General features: G+C 43.7%; 2 protein-coding genes across 2 annotated transcripts in view; one reads left to right on the forward strand and one right to left on the reverse strand.

The window, feature by feature from the left end:
- The window catches only part of ZSWIM6 (zinc finger SWIM-type containing 6), a 208,785-nt gene extending 198,479 nt beyond the window's left edge, over window positions 1–10,306 (reverse strand). Inside the window, exon 1 of the mRNA XM_069556467.1 lies at window positions 9,619–10,306. Coding sequence (XP_069412568.1) covers window positions 9,619–10,288 — 670 coding nt within the window. The 5' untranslated portion in view covers window positions 10,289–10,306. The remainder of the gene's footprint in view (window positions 1–9,618) is intronic.
- Window positions 10,287–27,679, forward strand: LOC138421956 (uncharacterized). Its single transcript, XM_069556460.1, has 6 exons — window positions 10,287–10,379; window positions 10,844–11,424; window positions 23,195–23,303; window positions 24,826–24,938; window positions 25,691–25,764; window positions 27,240–27,679. The coding sequence occupies exons 1-5, from the start codon at window positions 10,287–10,289 to the stop codon at window positions 25,740–25,742; spliced, it is 948 nt and encodes a 315-aa protein (XP_069412561.1). The 3' UTR covers window positions 25,743–25,764; window positions 27,240–27,679.
- Window positions 27,680–27,989: the final 310 nt, after the last annotated feature.

The following is a 27,989-nucleotide window of genomic DNA, read 5'->3' on the forward strand; positions in this document are numbered from 1 at the left end:
AGAGAACAAGGATGGGAAACAGGGAAGGAGGGAAACGAAGAAAGAAACTGGAACTCTGAGGCAGGCTGAGAGCAGAGGTTCCCCCATCTCCTACCCTCAAGTCTCACCTCATCATCACAAAGCAGCCACTGGTCATTTCCATGGTAAAAAGCAGCTTTCTACCATGGTGATAGCACCCCACTCCAGTACTCTTGCCTGGAAAATCCCATGGACTGAAAAGCCTGGTAGGCTGCAGTCCATGGGGTCACGAAGAGTCGCACACAACTGAGCGACCTCACTTTCACTTTTCATTTTCATGCACTGGAGAAGGAAATGGCAACCCACTCCAGTGTTCTTGCCTGGAGAATCCCAGGGACGGCGGAGCCTGGTACGCTGTCGTCTATGGGGTCGCACAGAGTCGGACACGACTGAAGTGACTTAGCAGCAGCAGCAGCAGAGAAAAGATAAGACAAAAACTGCAGTTCAAAATCCTAAATGTTAAAGGAAGCTTGAAGAATGCTTTAAAAAAAAAAAAGTCTAGGACTTCGCTCGAAGTCTGGTGGTTGGGACTCAGCGATTTCACTGCTGAGGGCCTGGGTTAAATCTCACTGCATGGTCCAAGAAATAAAAAATTTAAATTAAAAAATAAACTCATAAAGAAATAAGGTAAACTTATTTAAAAAAAAAAGTCTTCTCTCACATACATCTGACCACAAACATCATATTTGCATTTTAGGTATTTATTTTATTTAGAAAAACCATGACCATCTTCTTCGTAGAAATAAGTTAAGAAGAAGCTGTAGCAGGAACAAAGGCTCAACATACCCAGTCTACAGCATTGCCTTCAATTTTTGCTAGCCTTTACCAATCAACAGCGATACCAGAAGAGGCTCCAGGCTTTGCCCTTTACACTGATATAATAAAATACCTATATAAAATGCTAATCACTGTCAGCAAATATTTAACAGCTATAAGGTGGCACATATAGCATTCTAAATTGTATTAATGTAATTAAAAGAACTTAAATCTTGCTTCTGTGGATTCATTCAACGTACTATCTTCTTATGCAGTTTCTGTATAATACCTTCTACCATTAGAGATCTGACATCAATTAACAATGAAAAATGCTTTAACAGACAGACTGTTAAATATGGTAGGACCAGGTAGTGAGTCACTTGAATTTTAAGCACATTAATTCACTACATAAGCTTCCAATTTATCTGATCAGCTTTTTCAGGTATTAAGAGTTTAAATGTACTGACAGGTTATCCTGCATCCTTCCAATTAACATCCTTTCAATTTTCAAAGAAAATCAAATCTTTTTATTAGCACAAGAAATACTATAATTTTTCATCATAACATTAAAAAAGTTATAAAAGATACATATATATGTGGCATATATATTGCAATTAGATCTAACATGGAAGATATTCCTTTTTCAAAAGTTAGAGAAGTGTCTGGTGAGTGATAGTCAAAACCATCCCACACAACCATCTTCCAAAGCTGAAATTAATTCACAAAAGGCCTTTTTAAAATGTAGTTTTTCAAATCTCAAAATCACATTTTAAAAATACATGTTAAAAATCATAGCTCTGATCACAATTTAAAATTCTGGCTACGGTGAAAAAATCACTCTAGAAAGTAGCAAGAGATTATTAAATCTCATTATAAACATAAAGATGATCTTTCTAGAATAGTTAATGATGATGCATCATGAGTAATATTACTCAGAGGGTAAGCGTACCGGCCAGAGAGGCTGTGTCTGGCTCTATAACGTACCAGCCCATGTGACCTTGGGGCAAAAGTCACTTGCACTTTTTTTTCCTATGCTTCAGTTTTCTCATCTATAAAATGAGAATAATAAATGTACCTAACTCCACAGGGCTGTTAAGAAACATAACATACTTGGAGCAGTAACTGGCACATGGTTAAGTGTACTGAAAGTGACTGCTATTATTAGCAGTAGTAGTATCAGTAAATGTTACAGGAATATTAAGAGGCTCAACATAAACGATATGCAGTTAAATAAAGAAAAGCCCCAAATCACACAAGAGATGTTAATAAAGTTTTGAGGCCACATCAATTACATGAAAGAAGTGCATCTAGGGCTTATGTATACAGTACTATTTACTGATGATGAGGGTGGGGTACCACTGACAGACACTGAAAAATGCTCAAAAACAGGCCAAACACAAAGTCTGTATGTTTTCATAAACATATTAAATTCAGAGCAAACAAATTTCCTACAAGGTACTGACTTTATTGTTCTGTGTATTTTCAACTTTCAGTAAATTCTGTATTACAAGGAGGTATGCATACAATGATGTAGATTCACACCAACTGTAATATAGTTTCATGCAGTCAGCAATCATAATAACCAACTTTTCCTGAACTTTAATCCATCATAGAACATCTCTACAATGTCCAAATGTCTACAAATGTTTTACACCAGCATGCACTAAACAAGCTAGAATCACTGCTTAACTGAAGCCATTAGAATCTGGTCTGAAATTAAAATGCTATCTAGGAAAAAAACACTTTTATAACACTAGATGAAATGTTAACGAAATAATCTCTAACATCAAAGACAATTTACATTCAAGATATGCTTGTCCTGATTTTGAAGATTTTCTGAAATTTACCAAATGTTCCCAGCAAATTAAGAGGCAGTCTGTGAGTAGAAAAACAGAGATTCCACGTTTAACTTTGCAATTTACTATACCTATCAGGACAAATTACTCAACGTGTCTGTGCCGTGGTTTTCTCATCAGCAAAACGGGAGAGGCTGGAACTGATCTTTACAAATCTCCAGAGCTCTACAGGTGTATAATGACTATCACACAACAGTTCTGTATAAAAACAGCATCTCACCTGTTGGTATATTTAAGAAGAAACAGAAGAATGCACCTGTACCCAGCGGTCACTGAAATATGCTTGGGGCAACGATACTCAAATGACACCTACTTTCATTAGTCTCTCTCACTTGGGAACATCAAATTAGCTATAAACACATAAATATATTCATTTATGGCAAAGAGTCAGATACGACTTAGCAACTGAACAATAACAAAATAAATACTTGTAATATATGCTGACAGAAAACTAGTTATCACTTAAGAATTCAGTTAGCATACCCTTAGCAACAGAGTTCACTTACTACCAGTTGAAAGTCAACGTTTAAGTCCAAAATGAAAAGCAGATTTTGCAATGCATTCTCTCCAAAACTTGTTTTGGCCACCTTTTCTACATCAAAAAAATTAAGGAAGCATCCTATTTTTAAAGAACTGAAAACTATGTGCAAAGCATATTCTCAGTGGAACATCCGGCACTGAAAGCACAAAGTGGAAAGATATTCGGATCTTTCCAAATAAATCTAACTAATACACTTTATTTTTGAGACTCTGGCTAGGATTGAGAAACAAGTCTCTTCTCATGCGACAAAACTATGTAACATATTTCTCCAAATTATCATTCAATACTGATTTCTCAGCAGGAGATGAGTCTTTCTACTCACTTAAAGGAAGAAATGGCTCGTTTTCTAGTTTACAGTAATGTTCAAATATTTACATATATCAAAAATTAATAAACCAAGAAAATTAAATTAGGTTTTTGCTGGGAAAAAGCACCATTCTTCAAACTATGTGATAGTAATTTGAAAGGTAACTAAACACGGTTTTATGGGCTCTATGTAATTTACTACCATTTTAAAAAGTTTCCTATAATCTGATTTGTTCATAAAAGTTTATACTTACCTATAATCTGACTTCTTTTGTAGGATATTTGTTCTCTTAAATATATAACAGTTGAAGGTCAACAGCAGATCAAGTTTAATGATTGCCCCTATAAAAATTTCTAACACAACATGAGTTTATTTTATCATACACATAGGTAAGTTTCTTAAAATAAAGGTACCAAATTCACTTTCCATCACTGAAGAAAACTGATTTTTTAACACAAAAATATAAAACACGTCAGCATTTGGAATTAGTACAAACCCATCTGTATAATTTTTAAAAGGGACAACTTTCTTTCAAAAAAGCATCAGTCATTCCCTCAAGGCCATCCTGTTCACTAAAGATATTACTAGTTGAAATCATGCATTCTTAAGTAAACTCTTAATATGATTTCGAGTAGAGAAGACATGCTAGCTTGTTATTTTTCCAGATGAAACACCTCAAGTTTGAATTGACAGTTATTGACTACCCATTGTGAAAAGAAAAGAAGCCAATGATGAAGGAAAACGGATAAACATCTTAACAACTGGCCAGGACATACCTAAAGACAATACTAACTTCGACTGCTCAATTAATTGCAATAATTGTTCTATTAAAAGAGTTGTTCCAAAAAATCCAGATGTTTTTAAAAGGAAAGGTATCCAAGTTTCACATCTGAAGAAAGGATGAAATTCAACACACAGTTGAAATAAAATAAGAGAGATGGTCTATTCCTCAATTCCAGGGTGTACTCAGAATGGGGACGGGGGAGATGGCAAGAAATTAAAGACTGCAGCAAGAGTAGAAGTATTTACTTAATTCAAATCTGCAGTTTCCACCTTCCAGTACTGTTGAAATTTTTTGGCTACAAAAAGTACTCTATCTCCCAAATGAACACTTCAGATTTCTCCACTGGACCAGTACTAACCATCAGAGAACTAAGTATGACAAAAATTCAAAGCTTTCTTCACTTAAAATTGAAAACTGAAACTCCCTCAGACCAATGCTGAGCACATGAGATGCTCAAATACTTTCAAAAAATCAATTATAAGCAAATGAAACAACTCAGAGAGGAAGACAATAAAAGAAAATACATATATGCACTAGTTTCAAAAGTTCTTTTGTGTAATTCTTCATTAACCAAAAGACTTAACAAGTATAGGCTCTGATTCAAATTTCTTCTATATCATTACTTTGAACTTAGAAATACATTCAATAAGCTATATCATCATCAATAAACAAAACACCTATCTCTGAAAGTGTATTCAGAATCGCATCTTTATACAGTAATCTCTGGTCTGTAAATAAAAATACTCAAAGGTCAACTAATTAGCCTCAAGTAAGTTAGCTGATTAAAATTGTAACCATCCTAAATCTAGTATCTAATACTGATCCCCTTTTACTGCCTTGCTACTCCCTAAATCATGAAATTTAAATAACAAATCTGAAAAGACCATGAGAATGCTTACCAGTGTTAACATAACTTTTCTCCCAAAAGTAACCAGCAAAAGAAAAAAAAAAAATTCCTTTTAAAACTCAGCTCCTTCCTTCTACAAAAGACTAGTTTCTAGTTTTGTTTAGACATTCTTTGCTTTTAAATGATTGTTCAGTCACAAATAAGGAAATGGTGTTTCAAAACAAAAAAAGAAAACTAAGTATACACCAGGTCTTCAGAAAGGAGACACACAAACACATACTCCAAAACAAAAAATATGCATTCATTAAAAACACAAGGATAATCTTTCTAAGATTTACTACAAAAATATATGCTTCTAATTTTAAGAAAAATCCAACCATAAGTTAATACAATGAAAAGTAAAATTCTCCCCAAAACTGTGCCCATTCATCTGCCCTTCTCCAAAGATAATCACTATTCAATGGTTGCTTGTGTAGCCTTTCCAGACATCTTTATAACACCAATATGCAAGTCTGTCTTTGTTTTCAACATAAACTGCAGCGTACTATATGAACAGTTGATTTGCTTTCAAATGAAACATGTTGGTCACCCTTACATGTCAGTATATAAAAATTTACTTTGTTTTATCATGGTTGCATAGTACTCCACTGAGTACTTCTTAACCAGTTCCCCTCTGATAGAAATTTAGATTGAGTCCAGCTTTTCAATTACAAACCATACTGCAAGGATCATCACCCACCGTACTGAACATCTCTGCGCACTGATATCAATAAATCTATAGAAATTCCTAGAGATGACACAAAAAGACTGTGCCCAGCATCAGGGGAGGCAGCATTCCATTCTCCCAACTCCTCAATCAATTCTGGGTAATATCTACCCGTGAGTCAGTGTGGTAGATGAAAACAGTTTTCCATTTCTGTCTTATATTGAAGATGAATACATTTATTAATAATCCACATTTCTTTGTGAAATGTCTATTTTTCCTACCAAGTTCTTCATCTTTTTCCCCAAATTTCAGGAATTATCTGCTAGCCTTTGGTCAAACATGTTGCAAACAACTACACCAGTTAGTTGCTTCACTTGGTCCATCATGTTTTCAGTCCTACAGAAACTTTGAGATTTTTTAAAATCAAGTAACTTGTATCTGTCTTTTCCTTTACATTTCAAGTTTCATACCCCATTAGGGACGCTCTTTTCCAGGGTTCCCTTGTAGCTCAGTCGATAAACAATCTGCCTGCAATGCAGGAGACTTGGGTTCGATCCCTGGGTTGGGAAGATCCCCTGGAGCAGCAAATGGCAACCCACTCCAGTACTCTTGCCTGGAAAATCTCATTGCAGACGAGCCTGGTAGGCTGCAATCCATGGGGTGGCAAAGAGTCGGGCACAACTGAACAACTACCTCACTTTTCAGGCAAAAATTTTGCTTTAAAGTACTGTCAATTATATTTACATTCAAGCACCTTCAGCATTAGCTCCCTTCCAATATATCATTAGTTAACAATAATAAGCCAACAATGCTTTCTCTAAAACTTCCCATAATCAACTGATGAACAGCTCTGCACTAATTAAATACTGCTTACAACTACTACTCAAATATTTAATTTTTTTCCTTTAAACTTCTTAAAATCTAGGGGTTGAAAAATAACCAAGAAAAGTATGTTTAAATACTGGGAAGTCCCAATTCTCTGCCCCTCAATTCTTAAGTAATCTTCAACATTGTAAGTGCAAAATAAAGTCCAGCAACTAGACTGTCTGTATTGTAGTTATAATTTAGTCATCTCTACAAAAGTCAATGAATACTTCCTGTACAAACAAACTTGTAATTTTGCAATACCAGAAAACTGCTTATGATGCTATCAACACATATTCTGTTCTTTTCCATTTCAGGTTATGAAGCGAAAAAGACTTCTACCTCAAATCACAAAATTATAAAATAAGCTTCATGTTAGTTCCAATTCAAACCACCACTTAGAGCTAAATTAGATGGTTAACCTAGCCACTCTCACTGTTCTTCATCAAGGGAAGAAAAAAAATCCTGGTCATAAGTTTTCTATCTCACAGTGCCAGCTGCCAGGCATTTAACAGCCTTCCATCTCTACACCGACTGGCACAACAAGTAATACAACTTGGAAGTTAAGGAAATTGGCAGAACACAGAGGGGAAAAACGAATTTTTTCCACCATTTGTACAGCACTTGTTTAGCACGTATGTAAGTGTTTCCAAAGGGGTGGTCAACTCTTCAAGCTATATGAGAAGCATCATCCTGCTTCACATCAACCACTGCCAACTCCATTCAGTGGCCTCCTTCCCCTCTGGGGACTATTCAGAAAGTTACTATTTTCTTTTACAACTCACCCAGGCCTCTTCACCAATGAAAGCAGGCAAGGCCCACGCTGTGTGTCTGTCTCCTAGAGAAGATTGCATCTTTTATTTATCGTCCCTTGGCTTTATTTTCACAGTGAATTCCTGGCTTAAATGCAATCAGCCAAGAAACCCTCCCTGTGCGCTCTCCTGTCATTCCTCATTGCTTGCAAGCAGAGTCAAGCACAGAAGGGGGAAAAAAAAACTCAGCATTGCCAGCCAAGCCATAAAAACTCACAAACTAGTTTGTTATACTGAGATACCATGGATGTGCTTCAATCCATTTCAACCAGGCAGGAAACAAGGGGAGGAGGGGTATAACTTGAAAGAATGTTAAATAGATTTTTTTTTTAAAGGATAGATGGATAGCCTCAGAAGTTAAACCCCCCTCCAGACATAAGGAAAGGGTGTCTAACCTAGAAAAGGCAACACTGGGGACGGCCTTTAGAAATAAATGACCATGCAGAAAAATCACGTTCCCAGATTGCATTTGAATTCAAATTAACCAGACAGGATTAAAACAAATCTTAATTCTCTCTTGGGGCCCCACCCAGACCCCTACCCGACTCCCAAAGAGAAGGATAAAAGGAACTGACTACGGAAAGAGAAGATTAAATTAAAAATCAGAGACAGTCATGCTGCCAAATCTCTCCCCATTCATTAGGAACAGCGTTCACCACCACAATTTAAATAGACAGCACTATAAGAGGGGGGTAGAAAAAATACGCCCGTTTTGCAATCAGGAGAAAAATACGAGGAAAGGGGAGTTTCACTACAGCATTGTTCTTTTCCGTCTAGCTCAAACATCCCCAGCACTACAGCTGGAAAAAAAAAAAAAAATCTGACCAGAAAGACACATTGGAGGGTGGGGGGAGCGGGGAACACAGAGAAAGCTTTTAAAACTCGGTATTTGAGAAAACTCTCATGGTCTGTCAGAGAAAGAAGGGCTGTGCAGCTTTAAGTCCTTCTCTCGCCTTTGTCAAATATCTTCTACTTTACAAGCCCTGAAAAGAAATAAAGAGACTCTTTTGTTTGGTTTCCCCTTTTCGGAGGGTGACAGAAAACTGAAAGGGGCACAAATAAGCCTGAAAACGAGAACAAAGTGCGGGGTCGTGCCCGACTGCCAGGCGGCCGCGCCGGGAGGGACGCGGGAGCCGACGCCAAGCCCCTCCGCCTCGCGCTCCGGCCGCCGCCGGCCACAGCTCCCCGCGGCTCGCGCGGAGCCCTACCCGGCCCCCTCCCCGGTGCAAACCGAACTCCGCCGGCGGGAGCCCCGGGCACGCCGCGGTCCCCCGGTATGGGGAAGAGCCAGCTGCCACGGGCTCGCACCCTTTGATTCGCGGGCGTCCTCGGGAGGAGAGGTCCCTCAGGAAAGGGGTCCAGCCTGACGCCCGCGCACCCCGAGACGGAGAGGAGCGGAAGGAAGGACATTTAAATCCCGGGGCGGCCGGCGGAGCTCGCCCGGGCCAGCCCAGACGCCGCAGCGACTCTCCCGGCCCCCCGGAACGCCGCGGCCGCCAGCCCGTCGAAGCCCTGAGAGGAGCGGCCGCCGAGTGGCATTAAAATGTATTTCCCTCCCCTCAAATGGAGGGGGCGGGGAGGGGGGTGCAGAGGAGAAAGACCGGCGAGTGACAGGCTAGGGGAGAGACGAGGCAGAGCGCAGAGCGCGGCCCGGCCGCCGGCTCGGCCCCGGCCGGCATTGTCTGTGCGGCCCGCGCCCCCTCCCCCGCCCCGCACGGCCCCACCACAGACACCCTCCGCCGGAGCCCGGCCGGCCACCCGCGCCTTTGTCCACATTCTCCCCCCAACACGGGTCAGCAGCTCTCCAGGACGTGCTCCCCGGGAGAAGGGCGGGGAACGGAGCGGGCCGGGGGCACCCGACACCCACCCGGCGGACCCCGCGGAGGGGCGCGTCCTGCTGATTCATTTCCCACTCACGCTGGCCCGTCCGGGGAGACAGGGGGCGGGGAGGGGCGGAGAGGAAATGGGCGCTTCGTTCAGAAGGACTGTCCCGGCCAGTGAGGGCATCGGGCGGGGTGCGGGCGCGCGCTGCGCTGAGGGGCTGCCCAGAGGGGAGGGGGCTGGCGTCCCCCCCCCCCCAGGGACTGACGGACGGAGAGACGACCCCGCGACTGCCCCGTGACTCACCGACTTGCAGGACGTTGTCTACGCAGCCGCTCTCCAGCAGCGCGATGCCCCGGCGGAAGGGCAGCCGTGTCTCATCGCCGCCGTCCGCCGGCCCGGCGGCCCCCACCGACGGGGCCCCGGCCCCGGAGGCGGCGGCAGCGGCGGCGGCGGCGGCGGCAGCGGCGGCGGCGGCCGAGGTGGCGGCCGGCGAGGACGAGGAGCCGCCGCCGCCCGCGCCGCCCGCGCCGCCGCCCGCGCCGCCGGGGCCGCCGCTGTCGTCGCCGGGGCCGCCCGCGGCGCCGCCGCCGGTGTTGAAGGACGAGTACATGCAGATCTCCCGCTCGCTGCGGGGGAAGGACCAGTAGACGATGCGGCGCTGCACCGGCTCCGGGATGCGCTCGAAGCGCTCCTCCACGCGCTGGAACGGCCACTTCTCAGCCACCTTGCGCGCCGCGATGTCCAGCAGCGACTCGGGGCTCTGGGTCTTGCCCGGCGGCAGCAGCCCCAGTGCCGCGCCGCCTCCGCACGCCGCTGCCGCCGCGCCGCCCGCCCGCGGGCCCGGCCGACAGGCAGAGCTATAACCGCCACCCGCTCCTCCGCCGCCGCTGCTGGCCCCGCCGCCGCCGCCGCCGCCGCCCGGCCGGCAGCAGAGCCGTTTCGCGGGAGGAGGCTGCTGTCCGCGCTCCGCCATGACCGCGCCGCTTCTAACCCGACAGCGGAAGTGCCGGGACCCTATAAACGGCACAAGGAAGCGCGACACGCACACGCCGCCGCGACGCCACGCTGCCATCTAGGGCCCGCCGCTCCTTGTACGGGCACAAGAGGTGGGGCCTTCGCCGTGACGTCGCGGCCGAGGCGGGGCACCGATAGGGGGACCTAGGGCCAAGGGCGGGGCCTATGCAAATCGCTGAGCTGAAACATAAATAGAGCACTCGGCGGACACGGGGGTAGCGGGGGCGGTGGGGTTGGGTGCCCGACGGGCTGTGAGAATGTCAGGCTGCTGTGACGCGGGGGGCGGGGCTCAGGCGGGGTTCCCGGGGGAGGGGGCGGGCTGCCAGGCATGGCCTAGGGTGCATGGGTCTCCGCGCCCCCTGCCTGCTCAACTTCCCCCTCCAATTCCCTGCTTCCCTTTGATGTCCCGCAAGTGTGGACGCGCCTCGTGGGTCGCTGCGGGGAGGGAAGAGTAGATGGGAGGTGAGCACGGGAAAGGGGTCCGGGTAAGTGGGGGGCGGGACCCTGAGTTGAGGCCCCACCCCCACCCCCGCCAGAGCCGGCCCGCCGGGGGAAAAGCCTCTGGGCGGAGGAGGCGCTTTCAAAACAAAGAAATGCGGCGTGGAACCCGGGGGACTGGGGTGGTGAGGAAGGCGGAGGAGGTGCGGCTGAGGCCGCCTGCTTCCCCTCCAGTCAGCCCAGAGGAACTCCCCCCACCCCCAGCCCGGGCTGCGGCGCCGGAGAAGAGGGAGGAGGCTGCGGTAGTCGGCTGTTTTCCATTTCACTTTTGCAGACCAAGGCGGAGAAGAGCACCAGCTCCGCTGCTCCTCTTGTCTGCAGCACGCTCTACCCCGAGCGAGTCTCAGCTTCCGCTCAGTCTCGGCTTCCAAGCTTGCCAAAGTGTCCGAAAACGCGCAGAGCGCTCGGAACCTGTCCCGCAGCTGTGCGACGCGCGTCTCGAGCTGGCCGCAGCCGCCCCGCCCTCGTGCGCCTCAGCCCCGCGGGCGGGGATGCCGGCTCCACGGCCTCTCTACCGGGACCCCGCTCCAGGCCCGGGCGTGCTCCGGCTCGAGGTGGAAGGCACACCCGGGTAGTGGATTTAGCAAACACACCTTTGTGAGTACACACGACACGGGCGCGCGCGCACACACCCTACAGGCGCGCGCGCACAGTCCAGCCGGCTGCAGACGGCGCGCCCCGGCCGCTCGGCGGCGGATGGTGGCTGGGAGCGCACTCGGTGCACCTTTGAGTCCACGGCCAGCCTCGACCCCGGGCTGCGGGGAGCCCTGGCGCTCGGGACGCACGCCGGGCTCTCTGCCGCCGTGGCGGCGCCCGACCGCCCCATCCTCCTGGGGTAAGGCTGCGTGGGGGCGGGCGGGCGCAGAGCGCAGCTTGCTGGGGCCGGGGCGCCGGCGAAGGCAAAGAAGCGAGTCCCCTGTGAGCCAGGAACGCTGCAGACATTGTTCTTCGTACTCTCCAGGACTCGGTCGAATGTGGATCCAAAACACAGCCTTAATTACCACGTTAGAGACATCCCTACTCTTTGCCCTGCCTTCTGTTTTTCCTGTAAACCGTGTCACTGATACTGTGGCTATTTTAGAAGATAAACCGTATCTCCTTTGACACGTTCGCATCTTTTAAGGTTATTGGCTGATACCCACATGCCTGCCTTGTTGGATTTAAAAAGAGAAGAGCGCTCCCGAGTTTTCAAGAAAATCGCCCACTCAGGGCCGAGGCCCGGGAAACCTCGAGCTCCATCCATCCAGGTCTTGGCTCTTCCCCTCTTCGGGCCCCACCAAGCCCCAGGCTGCAGGTCCCTGGGGGACCTGATGCTGGCCGACTTTCCGCAGCTGCCTTACTTGTTAGGAAAATTTTGGTGACAGTATGTTTTTGTATATCCATCTGGTATTTTTCTGGGCACCTCCTCAATGCTTAGGAAAAGGCCTGGGTAGAAAACTGGAAGACTATCTTACGGGCAAAAGGGAGGCGGAAAGGTTTTTCCTTCAGTTTTTCTTATTTCTGGATTTCTTTTTTAAAAAAATTTTTAATTTAATTTAAATATATATATATGATAGAAAAAAGTAAGTCAAAAGTAAAATGTGGTTTCCATTCTGTCTTCAAACACCACCATGATAGAACTTAGGCTTGTGTGATATTGTATAGATTACTAAGGATTTTCATACACATAAAGAATCTTAGAACTGGAAAGTCAAAGATGACAAAGCTCATATCCCCAGACAGGATAAGTGACTCATTCAGGCACCTACCAGGTGTTAATGGAAGAAATTAACTCATACTGAGTGAGAAAGTGGACTGCTTTGGAAGTGCCTACCGTTTAGAGATCTTGATTTTGTATTGAACCAACGAGCCTGGATTTCAGGCATTGTCCTACATGGGAGGAATTTCATTTAACTCTGTTCAAAGGTGAGTCCAGAGCCACCAGCTCAGCTTCCCCCCTTTGTAGTCTCTTAACTGAGACCAACTCTCCTGCTCTTGAACTGTCCTCCTTCCTCTGGTTCCCTGACACTCTCCTGATCCTACAATGTCTCCAACTTGTCTTTCTCTGCCTTGTTTTGGGGTTTCTCTTCCTCCAAACTTTAATGTGCACCCTGCCCTACAGCCTAGGAGGGGCCTCTTCTCTATGTTTAGTGGCCCACACCTTGGAGAGCTTCCACTGTTTGCAACTCCCAACCATGGTCTCTGCTTCAGCTCACTTCTTACTGGTGGTCAACTTCCTTTTCCATCGCCACCTCAAACCCAAGGTACCACATTTCCCTGGAAACCAGGCTCTCTTCCCCTAGACTGTTATTACAGTTGCCACCTGTCCATAGGCTGCCAAGAGTTTTTCCTCTTTGCCGGCAACTCATATAGGTTTACTTGCTGAGTTATCTCTCCCAGCCCCTCTCGCTTAGTCACTTATTCCTCCTCTTCACTCCACACAGCCTCCTCACTAGTGTGTCTGTATAACCTTTCCTCATGCAAATCCTCCTCCACCCAGCTGTTATGCTTCCTAAAGTATAATTCTGATGGTATCACTCTCCTGCTCAAGTCCCTTTAAATGACTCCCTGCCATGTACTAGGGAAAGTCCAAATTCAGATCTGATCTTACCCAAACCCAACTTTCCAGCCTCATCTTTCACTAAAATCTAACAGAACTTCCAGGTCCCAGACAGGAACGTTGTTAAATCCCATCAGGACTTCTCCCAGCTCCCTAGAAGACATCCCAGCTTCCCCAATCTGCACATTTGCTCAAGATGTTCCTGTTGCTGGTAACAGAGACATTCTTTCTCCCCATGGAACTTGTCAAATTCCTACCCTTCCTTCTAGGACAGGCTCAAATGCCACTTCCTCTGGGAAAACCCACCTGGATGTGTGATCTCTCTCTCCTCAAGCTCCTCTGACACTTTGGATCTTCCTCGTGACATTTTTACCATTCTGCCAAGGGTCTCAGCTATGTTTACACTTGATAGAGCTGTTCAACTCTCTCTTCCCTGGTTAGAAAGTCTCTGAGGGTTGGGATTATGCCTCAGCCATCTCTGTAGTCCCAGGTGCCCAGCACTGCACGGCAAGTTTTCCATCTCCCCAGAGGTCAGCTACACTCATGAGTCAAGAAAGAAGTGCCAACATGTCATCTTTGGCTAGTTCTTGTGCCGCTCTCATGTTTGAGGTATTTACAGTGTTTTTTCCTGGTGTTCATAGAAATCATTACTAAATTACTTCTAATTACCCTTTTCAAACGGGCCCCAACCCTAGGGGACCAAATCAGGGCTGAAGGCCTCTGGTTATGCTGAAATGTTTAACATTGGGCAATGGTAGGAAATCAAAGTACAGAAAGTCTTCAGCTTCCCAAATGCAGTGATTCATCACATCACACCACAGCACGTCGGCCAGTGTGGTCAGGAGCTAGGCTTTTAGGCTGACTTCATAAACAGAACTCCCTGTAGCTAAACTGATAGACACCCTCTCCCCCAGCACCATACCAAGCGCCTGGCCTGTTGCACTTGGCTGCATGAATAGATGAATAGCTAAGGATTTATTTGAAAGGAGCAGTGGCACCCTATCTAGACATCTGTTAGGACTTCTCTACCTGTCTTTAAGAATGAAAATTTGAATTAAGTTCAGTAGAGATGTATAAAATTCCTGGAGCAGTGGTTTTCAAAGAGAGATTCTTTGAGTACCCCAGAGCATTGCACACAGTTTTGGAGCTGGGAACCAGAAACTGACACTCGCTTACTCCCCATATGAGTCTTCTTCACATTCAAGTTTGAAAACTACCCTTTGGTGGCAAGAACTTCATGCAGCCCCAACGCTTAAGAGGAAGTCTGCAGAAGGAAAAAATGGCTTTGCCTCATCATTATTGCTAGTCGTCTCAGATAATTAAGAGATTCATTTTCCAATAATAGGAAGATTTGAAGATGTGAGAATTAGATCTAAGGAATTTTAAGTCATTCGAAGATGGACAAAGCTATTCCCACTTCCATGCTTTTCCTTGTACTGGGATATACTTTTTATATTATAACCAAAGCCAATTATTAATATGTTCCCTGGGATATAGTTAAATTGTTTAGAAAGAAAGAAAAGCCTAAAATAGTATAGTTAGCCTGTGAATCAGGATTATTCTCCTGTTCAGTAGAAGGACAGAGAATTCTAGGTGGCTAAAGAGTATAGAGTGAGATATTAGAGATGACACTTCATTAGGACAAAATGTTCAAAACCAAGGAAGAGTGCCAAAAAGAATCTCCCTGATCAATCATTTCCACCAAATAGATTCTTGGGCAAAATAAGAAGTGGCCAGGGAATGATCAACCCAGAATTGATCAATTTAAAACAGTTGTTCTGTCTCTGAAGATGGGAAAAATTTGATCTGTTTCAACGGTTAAATTCCAGAAAATCCAAACCACTGATATTCACTATTATTGTTTGAAGAGTGGGTGCGATACAGTACTAGAGGTTTTATAAACAGTAACTCCTTTGGTGCCCCAGTCCCCCTTGCTCCCCATGTTGCACCCACCCCTGTCTAAAACACAAGTAATGAATGAAGAAACTGAAGCTCAGAGAAATTAACCAAATGTTATTCAGCTCCAGCCTGGCCAAGGAGGGATTCAAGTTCAGTCTGTCTGATGATAAAGTCAGATCTTTCCCCATTATCTACTACTTCCCAGACTTGCCAGATGATAAGAACAGCCCTACATACCTGTTTAAAATACAGATTTCCTTTAGGTCTCCCCTAGAGAGGGCCAGGGTGGGACCTGGAATCTGTTTTGTTTTGCTGTTGTCGTCGTTTTTTAATGTATGCCCTAGATAATGCTCCAGAATAGGCAAGTTGGGAAATTTCATAATTCCATGGCCACATTATCACATACTAACCCACAGTTTCTTTAAGAAGTACCCTTCTAGAACTTGCTACAATTACAAGAAAGTGTATACAACCACTGATCAACCAACCAATCTTTTCCATCCTATTTCTAAGAACAGTATATTCTGTTAAGACAAAAGTCTTTAAAGTTACAATCTGGGTTTTTGAAAACTAAATTGTTACATCTCAACATACATAAAAAATCAGGTTGAAAATTTGCTTATAAATTAATTTGCTTCCAATTTTAATTTGGACAATAATTCCCACCCCCCCCAGAGGTAAAAGTGTTTGCTTTTGTTGAATATTAGATAATCTACTGTTGTTAATTTTTAGCAAAAATAACGTTAGTGTAAAGATAGTCTGTGTACCATTTCAGTATTGTGAAAACTGATGAGAGTTACCATTCTGCTATTCATTCCAATCCAAAGTGCAGTGGTGAAGATCTCATCAGATGAAGCCATTTCTGAACATTTAACAGGCCTCCAATATGACTTGGAACCTAGTGATAGCCAAAAGAAATAGGAAATGCCACGTTTAATTAGAGCTCTTAATCTTTCCCTTTTTTAATAACTGTAACTTAAAAAATATTTTATTGGAATATAGTTGGTCATCATGCAAAATGCCAGGTTGGATGAATCACAAGTTGGAATCCAGATTGCCAGGAGAAATAACAACCTCGCATATTCGGATAATATGTGAGGCAGAAAGCAAAGAGGAACCAAACAGCCTCTTACTGAGGGTGAAAGAGGTGTGTGGAAAAGCTGGCTTAAAACTCAGCATTCAAAAACTAAGATCATGGCATCTGGTCCCATCACTTCATGGCAAATAGAAGGGGGAAACGTGGAAACAGTGACGGATTTTATTTTCTTGGGCTCCAAAATCTCTGTGGATGTTGACTGCAGCCATGAAATTAAGAGATACTTGCTTCTTGAAAGAAAAGCTATGACAAACCTAGACAGTGATGCCTTTAAAAGCAAAGGCATCACTTTGCCAACAAAGGTCCATCTAAGTCAAAGTTATGATTTTACTAGTACTCATGTACAAATGTAAGAGTTGGACCGTAAGGAAGGCTGAATGCCAGAGAATGCTTTCGAATTGCTGTGCTTGGGAAGACTCTTGAGAGTCCCTTGAACTGCAAGGAAATCAAACCCATCAATCCTAAAAGAAATCACCCTGAGTATTCATTGGAAGGACTGATGCTGAAGCTGAGGATCCAGGACTCTGACTACCTGATGTGAAGAGCTGACTCATTGGAAAAGACCCCCTTATGCTGGGAAAGACTGAAGGAGAAGAGGACAACAGAGGATGAGATAGTTAGATAACATCTCAGACTCAATGGACATGAGTTTGAGCAAGCTTTGGCAGATAGTAAAGGACAGGGAAGCCTGGCATGCTGCAGTCCTTGGGGTCCCAAAGAGTCAGACACAACTTAGTGACTAAACAACAACAATAATTGATTTACAACGTTATGTTTCAGATGTACTGCAAAGTAAGTCAGCTATGCTGCTGCTGCTGCTGCTGCTAAGTCGCTTCAGTCGTGTCCGACTCTGTGCGACCCCATAGACAGTCAGCTATACATACACATACATCCATTCATTTTTTCTTTTTTAGATTCTTTTTCCATATAGGCCATTACAGAGTACTGAATAGAGTTCCCTGTTCTGTATACAGTTCTATTCTGTATAGAACTGCAGTTTCAAACAGAACTGTGTATATGTCAAGCCCAATCTCCCAATATATCCCTCCCCACCCCTTATCCCCTGGAAACCTTAAATTTGTTTTCTACACCCATGACTCCTGTTTTGTAAATGAGTTCACTTCTGCCCTTTTTTTTCTTTCAGGATTCCACATATAAGTGATATCAAATGATATTTGTCTTTCTGTGTCTGACTTACTTGACTCAGTATGACAATCTCCAGTTCCATCCATGTTGCTGTAAATGGTATTATTTTTTTTTCTTTTTGTAATGGCTGAGTAATATTCCGTTGTATATTTACACCACATTTCTTTATCCATTCCTCTGTTGATGGACATTTAGGCTGCTTTCATGTCCTGGCTATTGTTGCTAAATGATGCCATGAACATTGGTGCACATGTATGTTTTTGAATTATGATTTTCTCTGGGTATATGTCCAGGAGTGGGATTTCTGGGTCATATGGTAGTTCTATTTTTAGTTTTGTAAGGACTCTCCATACTGTTCTCCGTAGTAGCCATACCAATTTACATTCCCACTAGCAGTGTAGGAGGGTTCCATTTTCTCCTCACCCTCTCCAGCATTTATTGTTTGCAGATTTTTTGATGATGGCCTTCTAACTAGTGTGAGGTGGTATTTCATTGTAGTTTTGATTTGCATTTCTCTAATAACTGGTGATGTTGAGCATCTTTTCATATGCCTTTTAGCTATCTGTATGTCTTCTTTGGAGAAATGTCTGTTTAGATCTTCCGCCCATTTATTGATTGGTTTATTTGCAACTGTAACTTTTTAGTAAGTATTTCATTAAACTTGTCATAAAATAGAAGAATACTATTCAATTGAATAATGTAAAAGATATTTAAAATTTCCATATTTATCTATGTCAACTGGAAAAAGAACTCCCAGTTTTAAACATTGAGAAGTAGCACTATAAAAAAAATCTTAGAAAATTAATGATTTCCTCAAAATTGCGTCAATCTACCAATTCACTCTTCATAGATACCTCTGATAGGTGAGAAAGCAGGAGAAAAACACACATAAGACATTAAATGCTATGGTTTGAACATATTCCCTAGGGAGACAAAAGATGCTCTGACATACATAAAGGATGTATTTGCAGAAAATAATGTCACCCCTCAAATCATTTCATAAACACATAGCAGGAACATTTTCCAAAATGATCAAACAGTATTTTATTCATTTTCATTCCCATCTGGAGGAAGTGAAGACATATAATTCAGACAACCAAGTAACTTTAGGGGGCACCTTATGCCTAGATAAAGATTATTTGCATTTAAGAGACAAGCATGAAAATTAAAGTTAAAAATGTAAAAAACAAATTTTATAATGTATTTATTAAGGGCATTTTATCACCTACAATATTTTTAAATATTCAAGAACTCATTCCTTGTCAAGAATAGCATCATGACAATTCCAGTATGAAAAGTGTCACTTCCAATGACTTCGTTCAAACCCAGAATTAAATATCTTGTGAAATGAAGCAGTCTCAGCAAAAGCTGGTATGTCAGATATTTTTGCAACCTGAAATCTATATTAACTAACACCTCCACAGAACTCCATAGACTTCCCTGGTGGCTCAGATGGTAAAGCATCTGCCTACAGTGTGGGAGACGCAGGTTTGATCCCTGGGTTGAGAAGATCCTCTGGAGAAGGAAATGGCACCCCACCCAGTACTCTTGCCTGGAAAATCCCATAGACGGAGGAGCATGGTAGGCTTCAGTCCATGGGGTCGCAAAGAGTCGGAGCCGACTGAGCGACTTTACTTACCACGGAACTACACTACAGTAAAAAACTATGGTTGTGCAGAACCTCTTTCTTTGTTATTTTTGGCTGCACTGGGTCTTCCTTGCTGCTTTGCTTCTCTAGCTGTGGGAAGTGAGGGCTTCTCTCTAGTTGTGGTGTGCTGCTGCTGCTGCTAAGTCACTTCAGTCATGTCTGACTCTGTGCGACCCCATGGACTGCAGCCCACCAGGCTCCTCTGCCCATGGGATTTTCCAGGCAAGAGTACTGGAGTGGGGTGCCATTGCTTCTCATTGTGGTGGCTTCTCTCGTGGTGGTGCATGGGCTCTGGGGTGAGAGGGCTCAGTGGTTGTGCCATGCTGAATTAGTTGCCCCACCTCATGTGGAATCTTCCTGGACCAGGGTTGAACACGTGTCCCATGCTTTGGCAGGCAGATTTCTCACCACTGGTCAGTGAGGGAAGTCCTTGAAGATTTATTTCTCAAGTACCAAAGCGTTTTAAAAAGTCAACCCTGTAGGCTAGAAATCGTCTAATGTGGCATACTTCCTTGACTTCTTAGGCATAGGTCACCCTATAAACACAGTGATGCCCTCAAGAGCTACTAAGGCATGCAAGACAATTTGTCCACAACTAAAAGCTGAGACTACTTTTATTCTTTCTTTCCTTAATTTTTCCCTTCCTTTTATTTATTTTGTTTTTTAGCTTTTATGTCTTTTTTTTCCCCTCAGTTTTTTTTTCTGGTCTCTACAGTTGTTCTGTCCCCTGTTACTTTTAATTATTGTCATATAACCTGTCCCTCCTCCGTTTCTGAGTTGTTGCTTCACATTTGGTGTGGCTTTGGAACCCAGAAAACCCACTTGTTAGAATTGTGAGTAAAATAAAAATCAGTTACTTTCTTAATGAGGACATCCCCTCTGGTTAAAATATGTACAGTCTGTGTCACATTTATTTTGGTTTCTTGCAGACTTTCTGGATCGCAGGTAGGTGACAGACAAAGAGAAGGTTATTAGATGGTCAGACTCTGGTTTCTGAGAGGTTAATATATGGTGATACTTGAAATTCTCAGTGATGGGTCTGAGGTGCCTATTGAATGATAGCATATGAAATAATATATCTTGAGTATGATTTAGGTTTAAAGTCTTCATAAAATTATAATCCCCTGAAACTTGGTGGTTCACATCTGGAATTTATGACAATATCCTGCCGGATTTCAGATGAAGCAGAAGCTGCCATTCCCAGATCACATAGAAGAAGGGCCTGTCATACATTCGTGTTACAGCTTGAGTTCCCCCTGGAGTGAGGAGCGATAGAGAATAAAATCTTCAACAAGCCCACTCCACAAGACCCGAGGCTGTGCAGGACCCAGTTCCTGCTCATCTCTCCAACTGGCCTCGCCCCAAGTTCATTCCCCTCACTCTCTGGGGTCCTGCCAATGCAGGCTGCTCAGGCCTGCTTTCGGTTCCTTGAACACTTGAGGCTCACTTCCCCCAGAGGCCCTTTGCCCAAGAGTTCCCACTGCCTGGAATGCTCTCCCTCCCCAGGCCTGGCAGTCACTGCCGAGTTTCCTCCTACTCAGCTTAATCATACTTCCTTAGGAAGGCCTGGCCACTCTGACAGGTCAACTCTGCCTATTACACACTCTTGTAGCTAATGTACTTCCCCCTTGGAGCCCTTTGAGAGTTGTAATTTTTCATTTAGTTGTGTATAGAACAGATTACCTAGAAAATAGTAGGTGCTCAGTAAGTATTTGTTCATTCTGTAGAAAGGAGGGAGCAAGGGCACTCCAGCCAGACTGGCCTCCTCATTGTGGTTAACATCCTGACCTGCCTGGAGAGCAGTTTCCAGCCTCTTCCTTTCACTTGATTACTGCCAAGGGCCATGGGTCTCTCCTCTTTCAAGAAAAGAATAAAACCTACTCCATGAACGTGCAGCCACATGCCGTGAGTCTATTACTGCAAGGACATCATGGCATTATTCCAACCAAAGAAATAAGAAGCAAACCTTCCCAACAAATTTCAAAACATTTGCCACCCTGTCATACGTGCCCCCTTTAACATTTGTCTCTTGTTAATTCTATTTGTCTGGCTTTTGTCTCAAGTTTTGACAATTTCAAGTGTTCTGGTTGCTGTGGGATGAAGAAACAATGATCTCTTAGAGACTGAGGGGGAAAATATCCACTTTGGAGGAGTTTTAGAGTTTCTCCCCTTTAGTATTATTCATGAATTGAGAGAATGTTGATTTGGAGGCAATGCTTCTGTGACATCAACCAATATTTATTTTTGTGCCTATAATGTGCCAGGCATTGTTCTTGCCAGGAACACCTCTACTTCCAAACTGTTACACTGAAGATACCTATGCCCTCTCCCAGGCTTCTTAGGATTATTTTTAAGACAAGTTCAAATTGCTGAGTGAGAACTGTTAGCTCTGAGTGAGAATCTTTACCATCTTTCCTCTAAGCATCTTTATAACACTTCAGATCAACTAAATTTTAAAACATATTTTAGAAGTCTTTCTGACACATGGGAAACTAGGTTATGAAGAACTACACTATATATACATTGTCGATTTTATTTTTTCTTTTGCTATTTCATAGGTAGATAAAAATTTCTTAACTTTCAGAGCAAGAAATAAACATTAGATGTTGCCTCTTTTTGGTTATTGTTCTGTAGTCTTAATAGCTGTAGTCTGAATAGTTTTAATAATTAAGTCTTCCACAGAAAGCTTGACCAATAATAACCGAAAAGTTTGAAAAATCTGGAAAATGAAGAAAATAGTTTACTTGTCTCCTGAAGAGGCAAATATCCCCACAACTTTACATCTTCTAAGACGGGCTTCATTTCCTTTAGACTTTGAACTTAGAACCTATGTATGTGTGTATAGTTCTATATGACTTGGTTTTTAACATATTATATAATACCCTGTGTTGTGATTTTCTACATCTCATGTCCCCAGAAAGTTTCCAAGTTCGCTGAAGGACAGGTATGGGTGCTTCTAACATATCTCCTGCCTCATTTCTGTGTGGAAGCTGACTGGTTGCCTCTCCCTCCCCATCTAAGGCATCTTCCTCCTGTAAAGACTGCTTCCCATTGTACTTCCCTACCCATCCCGACTGCTTATTCTTGCCTGTAATTCTGGCTTCATTAATATCCAAAGAAGGCTTCTACCTTAAATGTGTGTTTGAGCAAGGCCAAATCTCCAGACTAAACTTAGTCCTCTCAATTTACAGTTCAAACATTAGAGATTTAGTTCATTTGGACCTTCATGAACCCCCTTTGAAAAATATCCAGGGACTTCCCCAGCAGTCCAGTGGTTAAGACTTCACACTTCCAGTGCACGTGGCCCAGATATCCATCCCCTGCTGGGGAACCAAGTTCCCCCATGCTGCGCAGTGCAGCCAAAAAGAAGAAGAAGAAGAATTACCAATATCCCCCGAAGGGCTAAGACTTTAAGCCATTATCAATTTATAATCCCAAGGGACTAGTTGAACTGAGTGTCAATCCCTCTGCCACTTCCCGTGGAAAACTAAATCGAGGATGGGCCTTACAGAGTGGTGCTAACAAGGAGAGGGTTACTGGGGTATGGGTTGCTGACTGAACTTCGCTAATTTCACAGTGTTACCTTGGATTTCACACTCTTCAATGCTTGGCTCTCCTTGATGTTTCCTTGTTCTTTTTTTTTCCCCATCTTGTTTCACCTTTGCTCCTCTGCCTAGGTTTATCTGTGTGTACAAACGTCTGTGTATATCCCCCCAGGCATGTCTTTGTCAGGACACCGACTTGTCTAGCAGTGTAACCATAAAAAATTAGTTCAGATTCCTTGTTGGATGATTTAGGTATTTTCAGCTTCATTAACAGCTAATCACCACACAATGGATTACTCAGCCAGGGTTTGAAATATGCCTTCAAGGTGGCTAGACTAACTGGAATAATCATGGAAAGGGACTTCAGGAGGGTATCACATACACACAGCTATTATGTCTTTGTGGGAACACGCATTTGCCTATGAATTGTCTGTGCATGTTCTTGGCAGGTCCCCTTTCTTATCCTCTGTTCCACACTCCCACCCCCACCCCAGCCTCTGCCAGGTCTGCCTACAGATCCCTCAGTCTTGGAGGCTTCCAGAGAAAAGTGAGCACTCATTCAGGTCCAGCGGCATCCTGAGGAGTATCCCATCATACCCTCAGGTGAGGCAGCCAGGCCTTCTGTACCCCAGCAGGGTTCGGGGTCAGGCTGGGAGGGAAAACCGCGTAGCCAGGAAGCCTGGAGAAGTGCCTCTAGGGACACAGCCAGGTGTCTTGCCACCCTCCTGTTGCCTTGCCCTCGGGGACCAATTAGCATGAGGGTCAGAAGTGTGACCCTGGAGCCCAGGTTTTCTGTGGGCTCTTCCTGCAGCCACTGAAGAAACTCTGGTGGGTATGGTCAACGTATGGGTTAGGTTGATATGAGAGACAATGAGCCCCCCCTCACCCCCCACCCCACAGATTCCCCCGCTCCAGGGCTGCTTTGACCAACTGAAGTCAGGTTGGCCAGAGTGGCAGCAAATTGGGGTAGGGTGCAAGCCTGTTCCCACATGCAGGTTCTGTTTTTGCAGGTCTGGCACAAACCATTAACTCTGGCCACATGAAGTGCTCTGTGGGCAGGACTAGCCTTATCTGCCCTGGACCCGGGACTGTTGTCAGTGGTTGATTGGATCAGTCGGTTTGCTCTCAACATTTGTCAATGACCATTGTCAAGTGTTGCTAGGATTGCAGGAGAAAGGCTTCACTTGATTGGCTGAGCAACTGTATTCTGTAACCAATCCGAATGCTGAGTCTGTGGGCAGGGGACTCAACATGATGGAGCGGTATCAAGCACAGGCAGACACATTCTGGATACTAATAAGGTGTCTGGAAACAAGGAATTATAGTGTTCAGGAGTCCCATGTGCCTCGACAGCTCCAGCCACGGCATGGCTGCTGTTCAAAATGTTACAGCTTAAGTTAAAGTCATTCCCACTGATTGGAGCATATCAAGATTTCAAAACAGGGGAGTAGCCATTGTAAGGAGGAAGTAAAACTCCTTGCTCATTGTGTTTTACAGCCTTCCTTAGTAAAACTGCTGAATTGTAATTTAAAATATTCCACCCTTTCAAATAAATTAAGTACAGCCCTTAAAAACAGGAAATGAGAGAGGTGCACACGTATTGTCAATTAAACATTCACAGACATAGTACCACAAGGCGGAGCTGAAAATCACCATCGTATGAATTCACTTTAGGAGGATGACAACAAGGGTCACCACCAAGGGAGACGTTATACCTCTGGCAGTGTATTCTTGGGCTGGAACCTGAATGCTAATTAGGGAACAGATGAAAGACAAACATCAGCTTGAAGGGAAATTTGGATCTTGCCTGATCACAGATACTCTGAGACTCAGATAAACCTTATGTTACTAGGGAAAGTTACTTGACGGTACTTGACGGTAGCAATGACTGAACCCACCCTTCAGAAAACATTACTGTGAGTCAGCCAGGTGTTCCTGCAGAACTCTAACAATTTATCAAAAGCAAACAGAATTATCTCACCTGAAAAATAAGTTAAGCTTCTGTACCATACTGATTTTCCATCCAGTTGTCAATATGATCACCAAACTCAGTTTCTGTTCAATCACAAGAAAAGCTGTCTCAGTCTCTCTCTATTCCATGCCATGCCTCTCTCTTTGCACTTAGATCTGTTCCTTAGAAAGGTGGAGCAGTCATGCAAGAATACTAATGGAAGAAAGCAAGGAAGGGAGAGAAGGAGGAAGGAATGGAGGAAAGAAGAGAAAGGAAGATACATCAGTGTATGTTTCCCATGGGTCCCCTCCTCTAGTATTCATTTTCTCTTTCCAGCCTAGACCCTTCTGCTCTTAGAGGACCCTCCATTCAAGCCAAGGAGCTTGGTTTCAGACTGAAACAGTGTTTCAGGGTTCTGCATTTTACTTTGTATACATTTTGAAGTAGCTCAGAATGATTAAAAAAAGAAATGAATAAGATTCCAAGACAGTTTTGGACAATGTCACCTTCCTCCTCCATTGGTAAAAAGAATATGCCAGAGGAAGAAACGATCTCAAGGGGGATTGGCAGCAGGACCACCTTACTGAAAGTACAGCTTCACAAACCTCCCCACCAAATTCCCCACTCAGCTCTGCGCACACAGTCCAGTGGAACCCACGTAACATAACTCACTCTGCCCAAGACCCTCCTGTGTCTTAATGGAGACACTCTAATAGCAGGGATCATTGTTCTAAAGGGGAGGAAACAGTATTTGGGGTTCACTTTGTGTTGCTGTTGCATGCAATGCTAAATGCAGATATTTGTGCTATGGGCAACATCTGAGGAAGTGATTTAACCCACTTGCATAGCCAGGCATAATGATTTCTCATGTGGCTCTGTGGCTTTAACCCTACTTGTTTGTCCCTTCTGATTATTTCAATCATGTTTGCATATTAATTACTTAAGGCATAGCTTTATTATTTCAGAGGCTCTGAAGTCCTGCTTCATTCTTCTAACTCAGAACCTAGCTTTCTCTGCTGACCTTATTTGCTCTCTTCAGAAACAGATCCAGGAAGCCAGAAAAACTTACCACCCACACAGACTCTTCATAATCAAGTCGTTGGATGAAGACAGGTAAGTTAGAAAAGTTACCCTAGGTTCTGTCCTGGCCTGGCAGGCACACCCACATAGTCATCACTGAGTATTCTCCAGGGTTAGTACTGCCCAGGGCTTTGCAAACTGGTGTTCTGTCTCCACAGTTTATATTTCAAGGTAACTTCCAATGAGAATCATATAGTCAGAAACCAAAATGGTAGGTTATAAAAAACTACTGGTTCAGTGAAAAACAAAAATTTGACTACTAATTTCAACCTATAATCAAACAGTAAAAATCATCCATTTAACTTCCATCCCTTTCTTTTTCTGATTCAGTCTCTAACAAAGAGGAAATTTTGCTTAATGATAAAAAAAAGTAGAAGCAAAAGGCCTGGGATAACCCACAACTAAATAAGCAGTTGTAGAACATTAGTGATTGTTGGAGAAGATGAAATAAGAAAGGGAGAGACAAGCAAGGGAATTGACATGAAGTCTGAAAGACCACATTCAGCCTGCACCCTCAAGAAAGTGTGTAAGAGAAAGTAGGCCGGAACAACAATGAAGGTAGGGTAAAAAAGATGTGACTTTAGTTTTCAAAATGTCACGCCCGTATTGAGTGTCCCTTTGGTCCCAACGAGAAACAAAGGGAGAAATCCAACAGCTTCACTCACAAGCAGAGCAGCTGGCAAAGGGTCAAGGGCAAAATCTTGGAGAAAGCTTCAGCGTGCAGCCTGAGAACAGGTGGCAAGAATCCTTACAGCTGGTTTGTTTTTCCAAGTCCTGCTTTTCTCATTGTCCCCTATTTCAGGGGCTCCCAATCTCCGGGATCTAAGGCCTGATGATTTGAGGTGGAGCTCATGTAATAATAATAGAAATAAAGTGCGCAGTAAATGTAATGCACTAGAATCATCCCCAAACCACCCCCCTCATGGGTTCATGGAAAAATTGTCTTCCATGAAAGCCATCCCTGATGCCAAAAAGTTTGGGAACCACTGTCCTATTCCCCCTTTCAATCTGCTGATCATCTTACCTCATGCCATTGCTCACACCTGGCTCTCTCTGTGGATTTCTTTTTTTAAAGCCTTCCGGGAAAGTTTTTCATTCATTCATGGCCATACATGCAAACCATTTAAGACGTTGTTTTTCAATAACATGATTAATTTAAAAAGCTACTTCTGATGCTCATAAGCAGAAGGGGTGACATCATTCCACAGCCAGACCATGACCATGTAGTTTTATTGGTGATAACTCTTTCTAGCTGGCAAAACAGAAGACTTGTTATTATAAAGCACAAGTGGAAAAGGAGTTCTAGACTTTGCTTCATTCTCTGGGATGTTCTTGAGAGAGTGTTGACAGATCTCCAGGTTTCCCTTAGTTGTTCCCAATATGTACATAGTAGATATTTCTTCAGACAAATAGAGTTATTACAATGAAACCAGTGAAGCTTTGAATTTCCTTGAGGCCACAATAGATTTTAGGAACACCATTTATTAAGATCAATGTGCTCTGTTTAGGTCACTGAAAGCCATAACCATAAAAGAAAAAAATTGAGAGACTGGACTTCATTGAAATTAAAAATTTCTCATCGAAAGAGACCATTAAGAAGAGGAATAGGCAAGACCTTACTGGAAGAAAATATTTGTGAAACATAAACTTGGCAGAGGACTGAGAGCCTCAATGTACAGAGAATGCCTACTCAGTAATAAAGACAACAAAATTGCTTGAATGGATAGAAGATTTGCAAAGACATTTCACAAAAGAAGATGTGTGACTGGCAAAGGAGCACATGGTGATGTGTTCAGTGTCGTTTGTCATTAGAAAAATGGAAATTGAATCACAGTGAGATACTGCCCACACTCACCAGGACAACACTAAACACAAGCAAGGGTGTAGAGCAACTGGAACTCCCATGCATTACTGGTGGGAATATTAAAGGCTACATCTGTTTTAAAAAGGAATAGCAGTTTCTTTTTAAAAAATGAAAAAAAGCACACACCAAATGTCATATGATATCACTTATATGTGGAATCTAAAAAAATTTTGTAGATCTTATTTACAAAGCAGAAGCAGACTCGCAGACTTAGAGAACAAACTAATGGTTACCAGCAGAGAAGGTGGAGGGGAAGGATAGATTGGAAGTTTGGGACTGATGTGTACACACTGCTGTATTTAACACAGATAACCAGCAAGGACCTAGTGTATATCACAGGGAATCTGCTCAATATTCTGTAATAACCTAAATGGAGAAAGACGTTTTTAAAAAA

Source organism: Ovis canadensis, chromosome 16 (assembly GCF_042477335.2).
Source record: "Ovis canadensis isolate MfBH-ARS-UI-01 breed Bighorn chromosome 16, ARS-UI_OviCan_v2, whole genome shotgun sequence".
Lineage (NCBI taxonomy): Eukaryota > Metazoa > Chordata > Mammalia > Artiodactyla > Bovidae > Ovis > Ovis canadensis.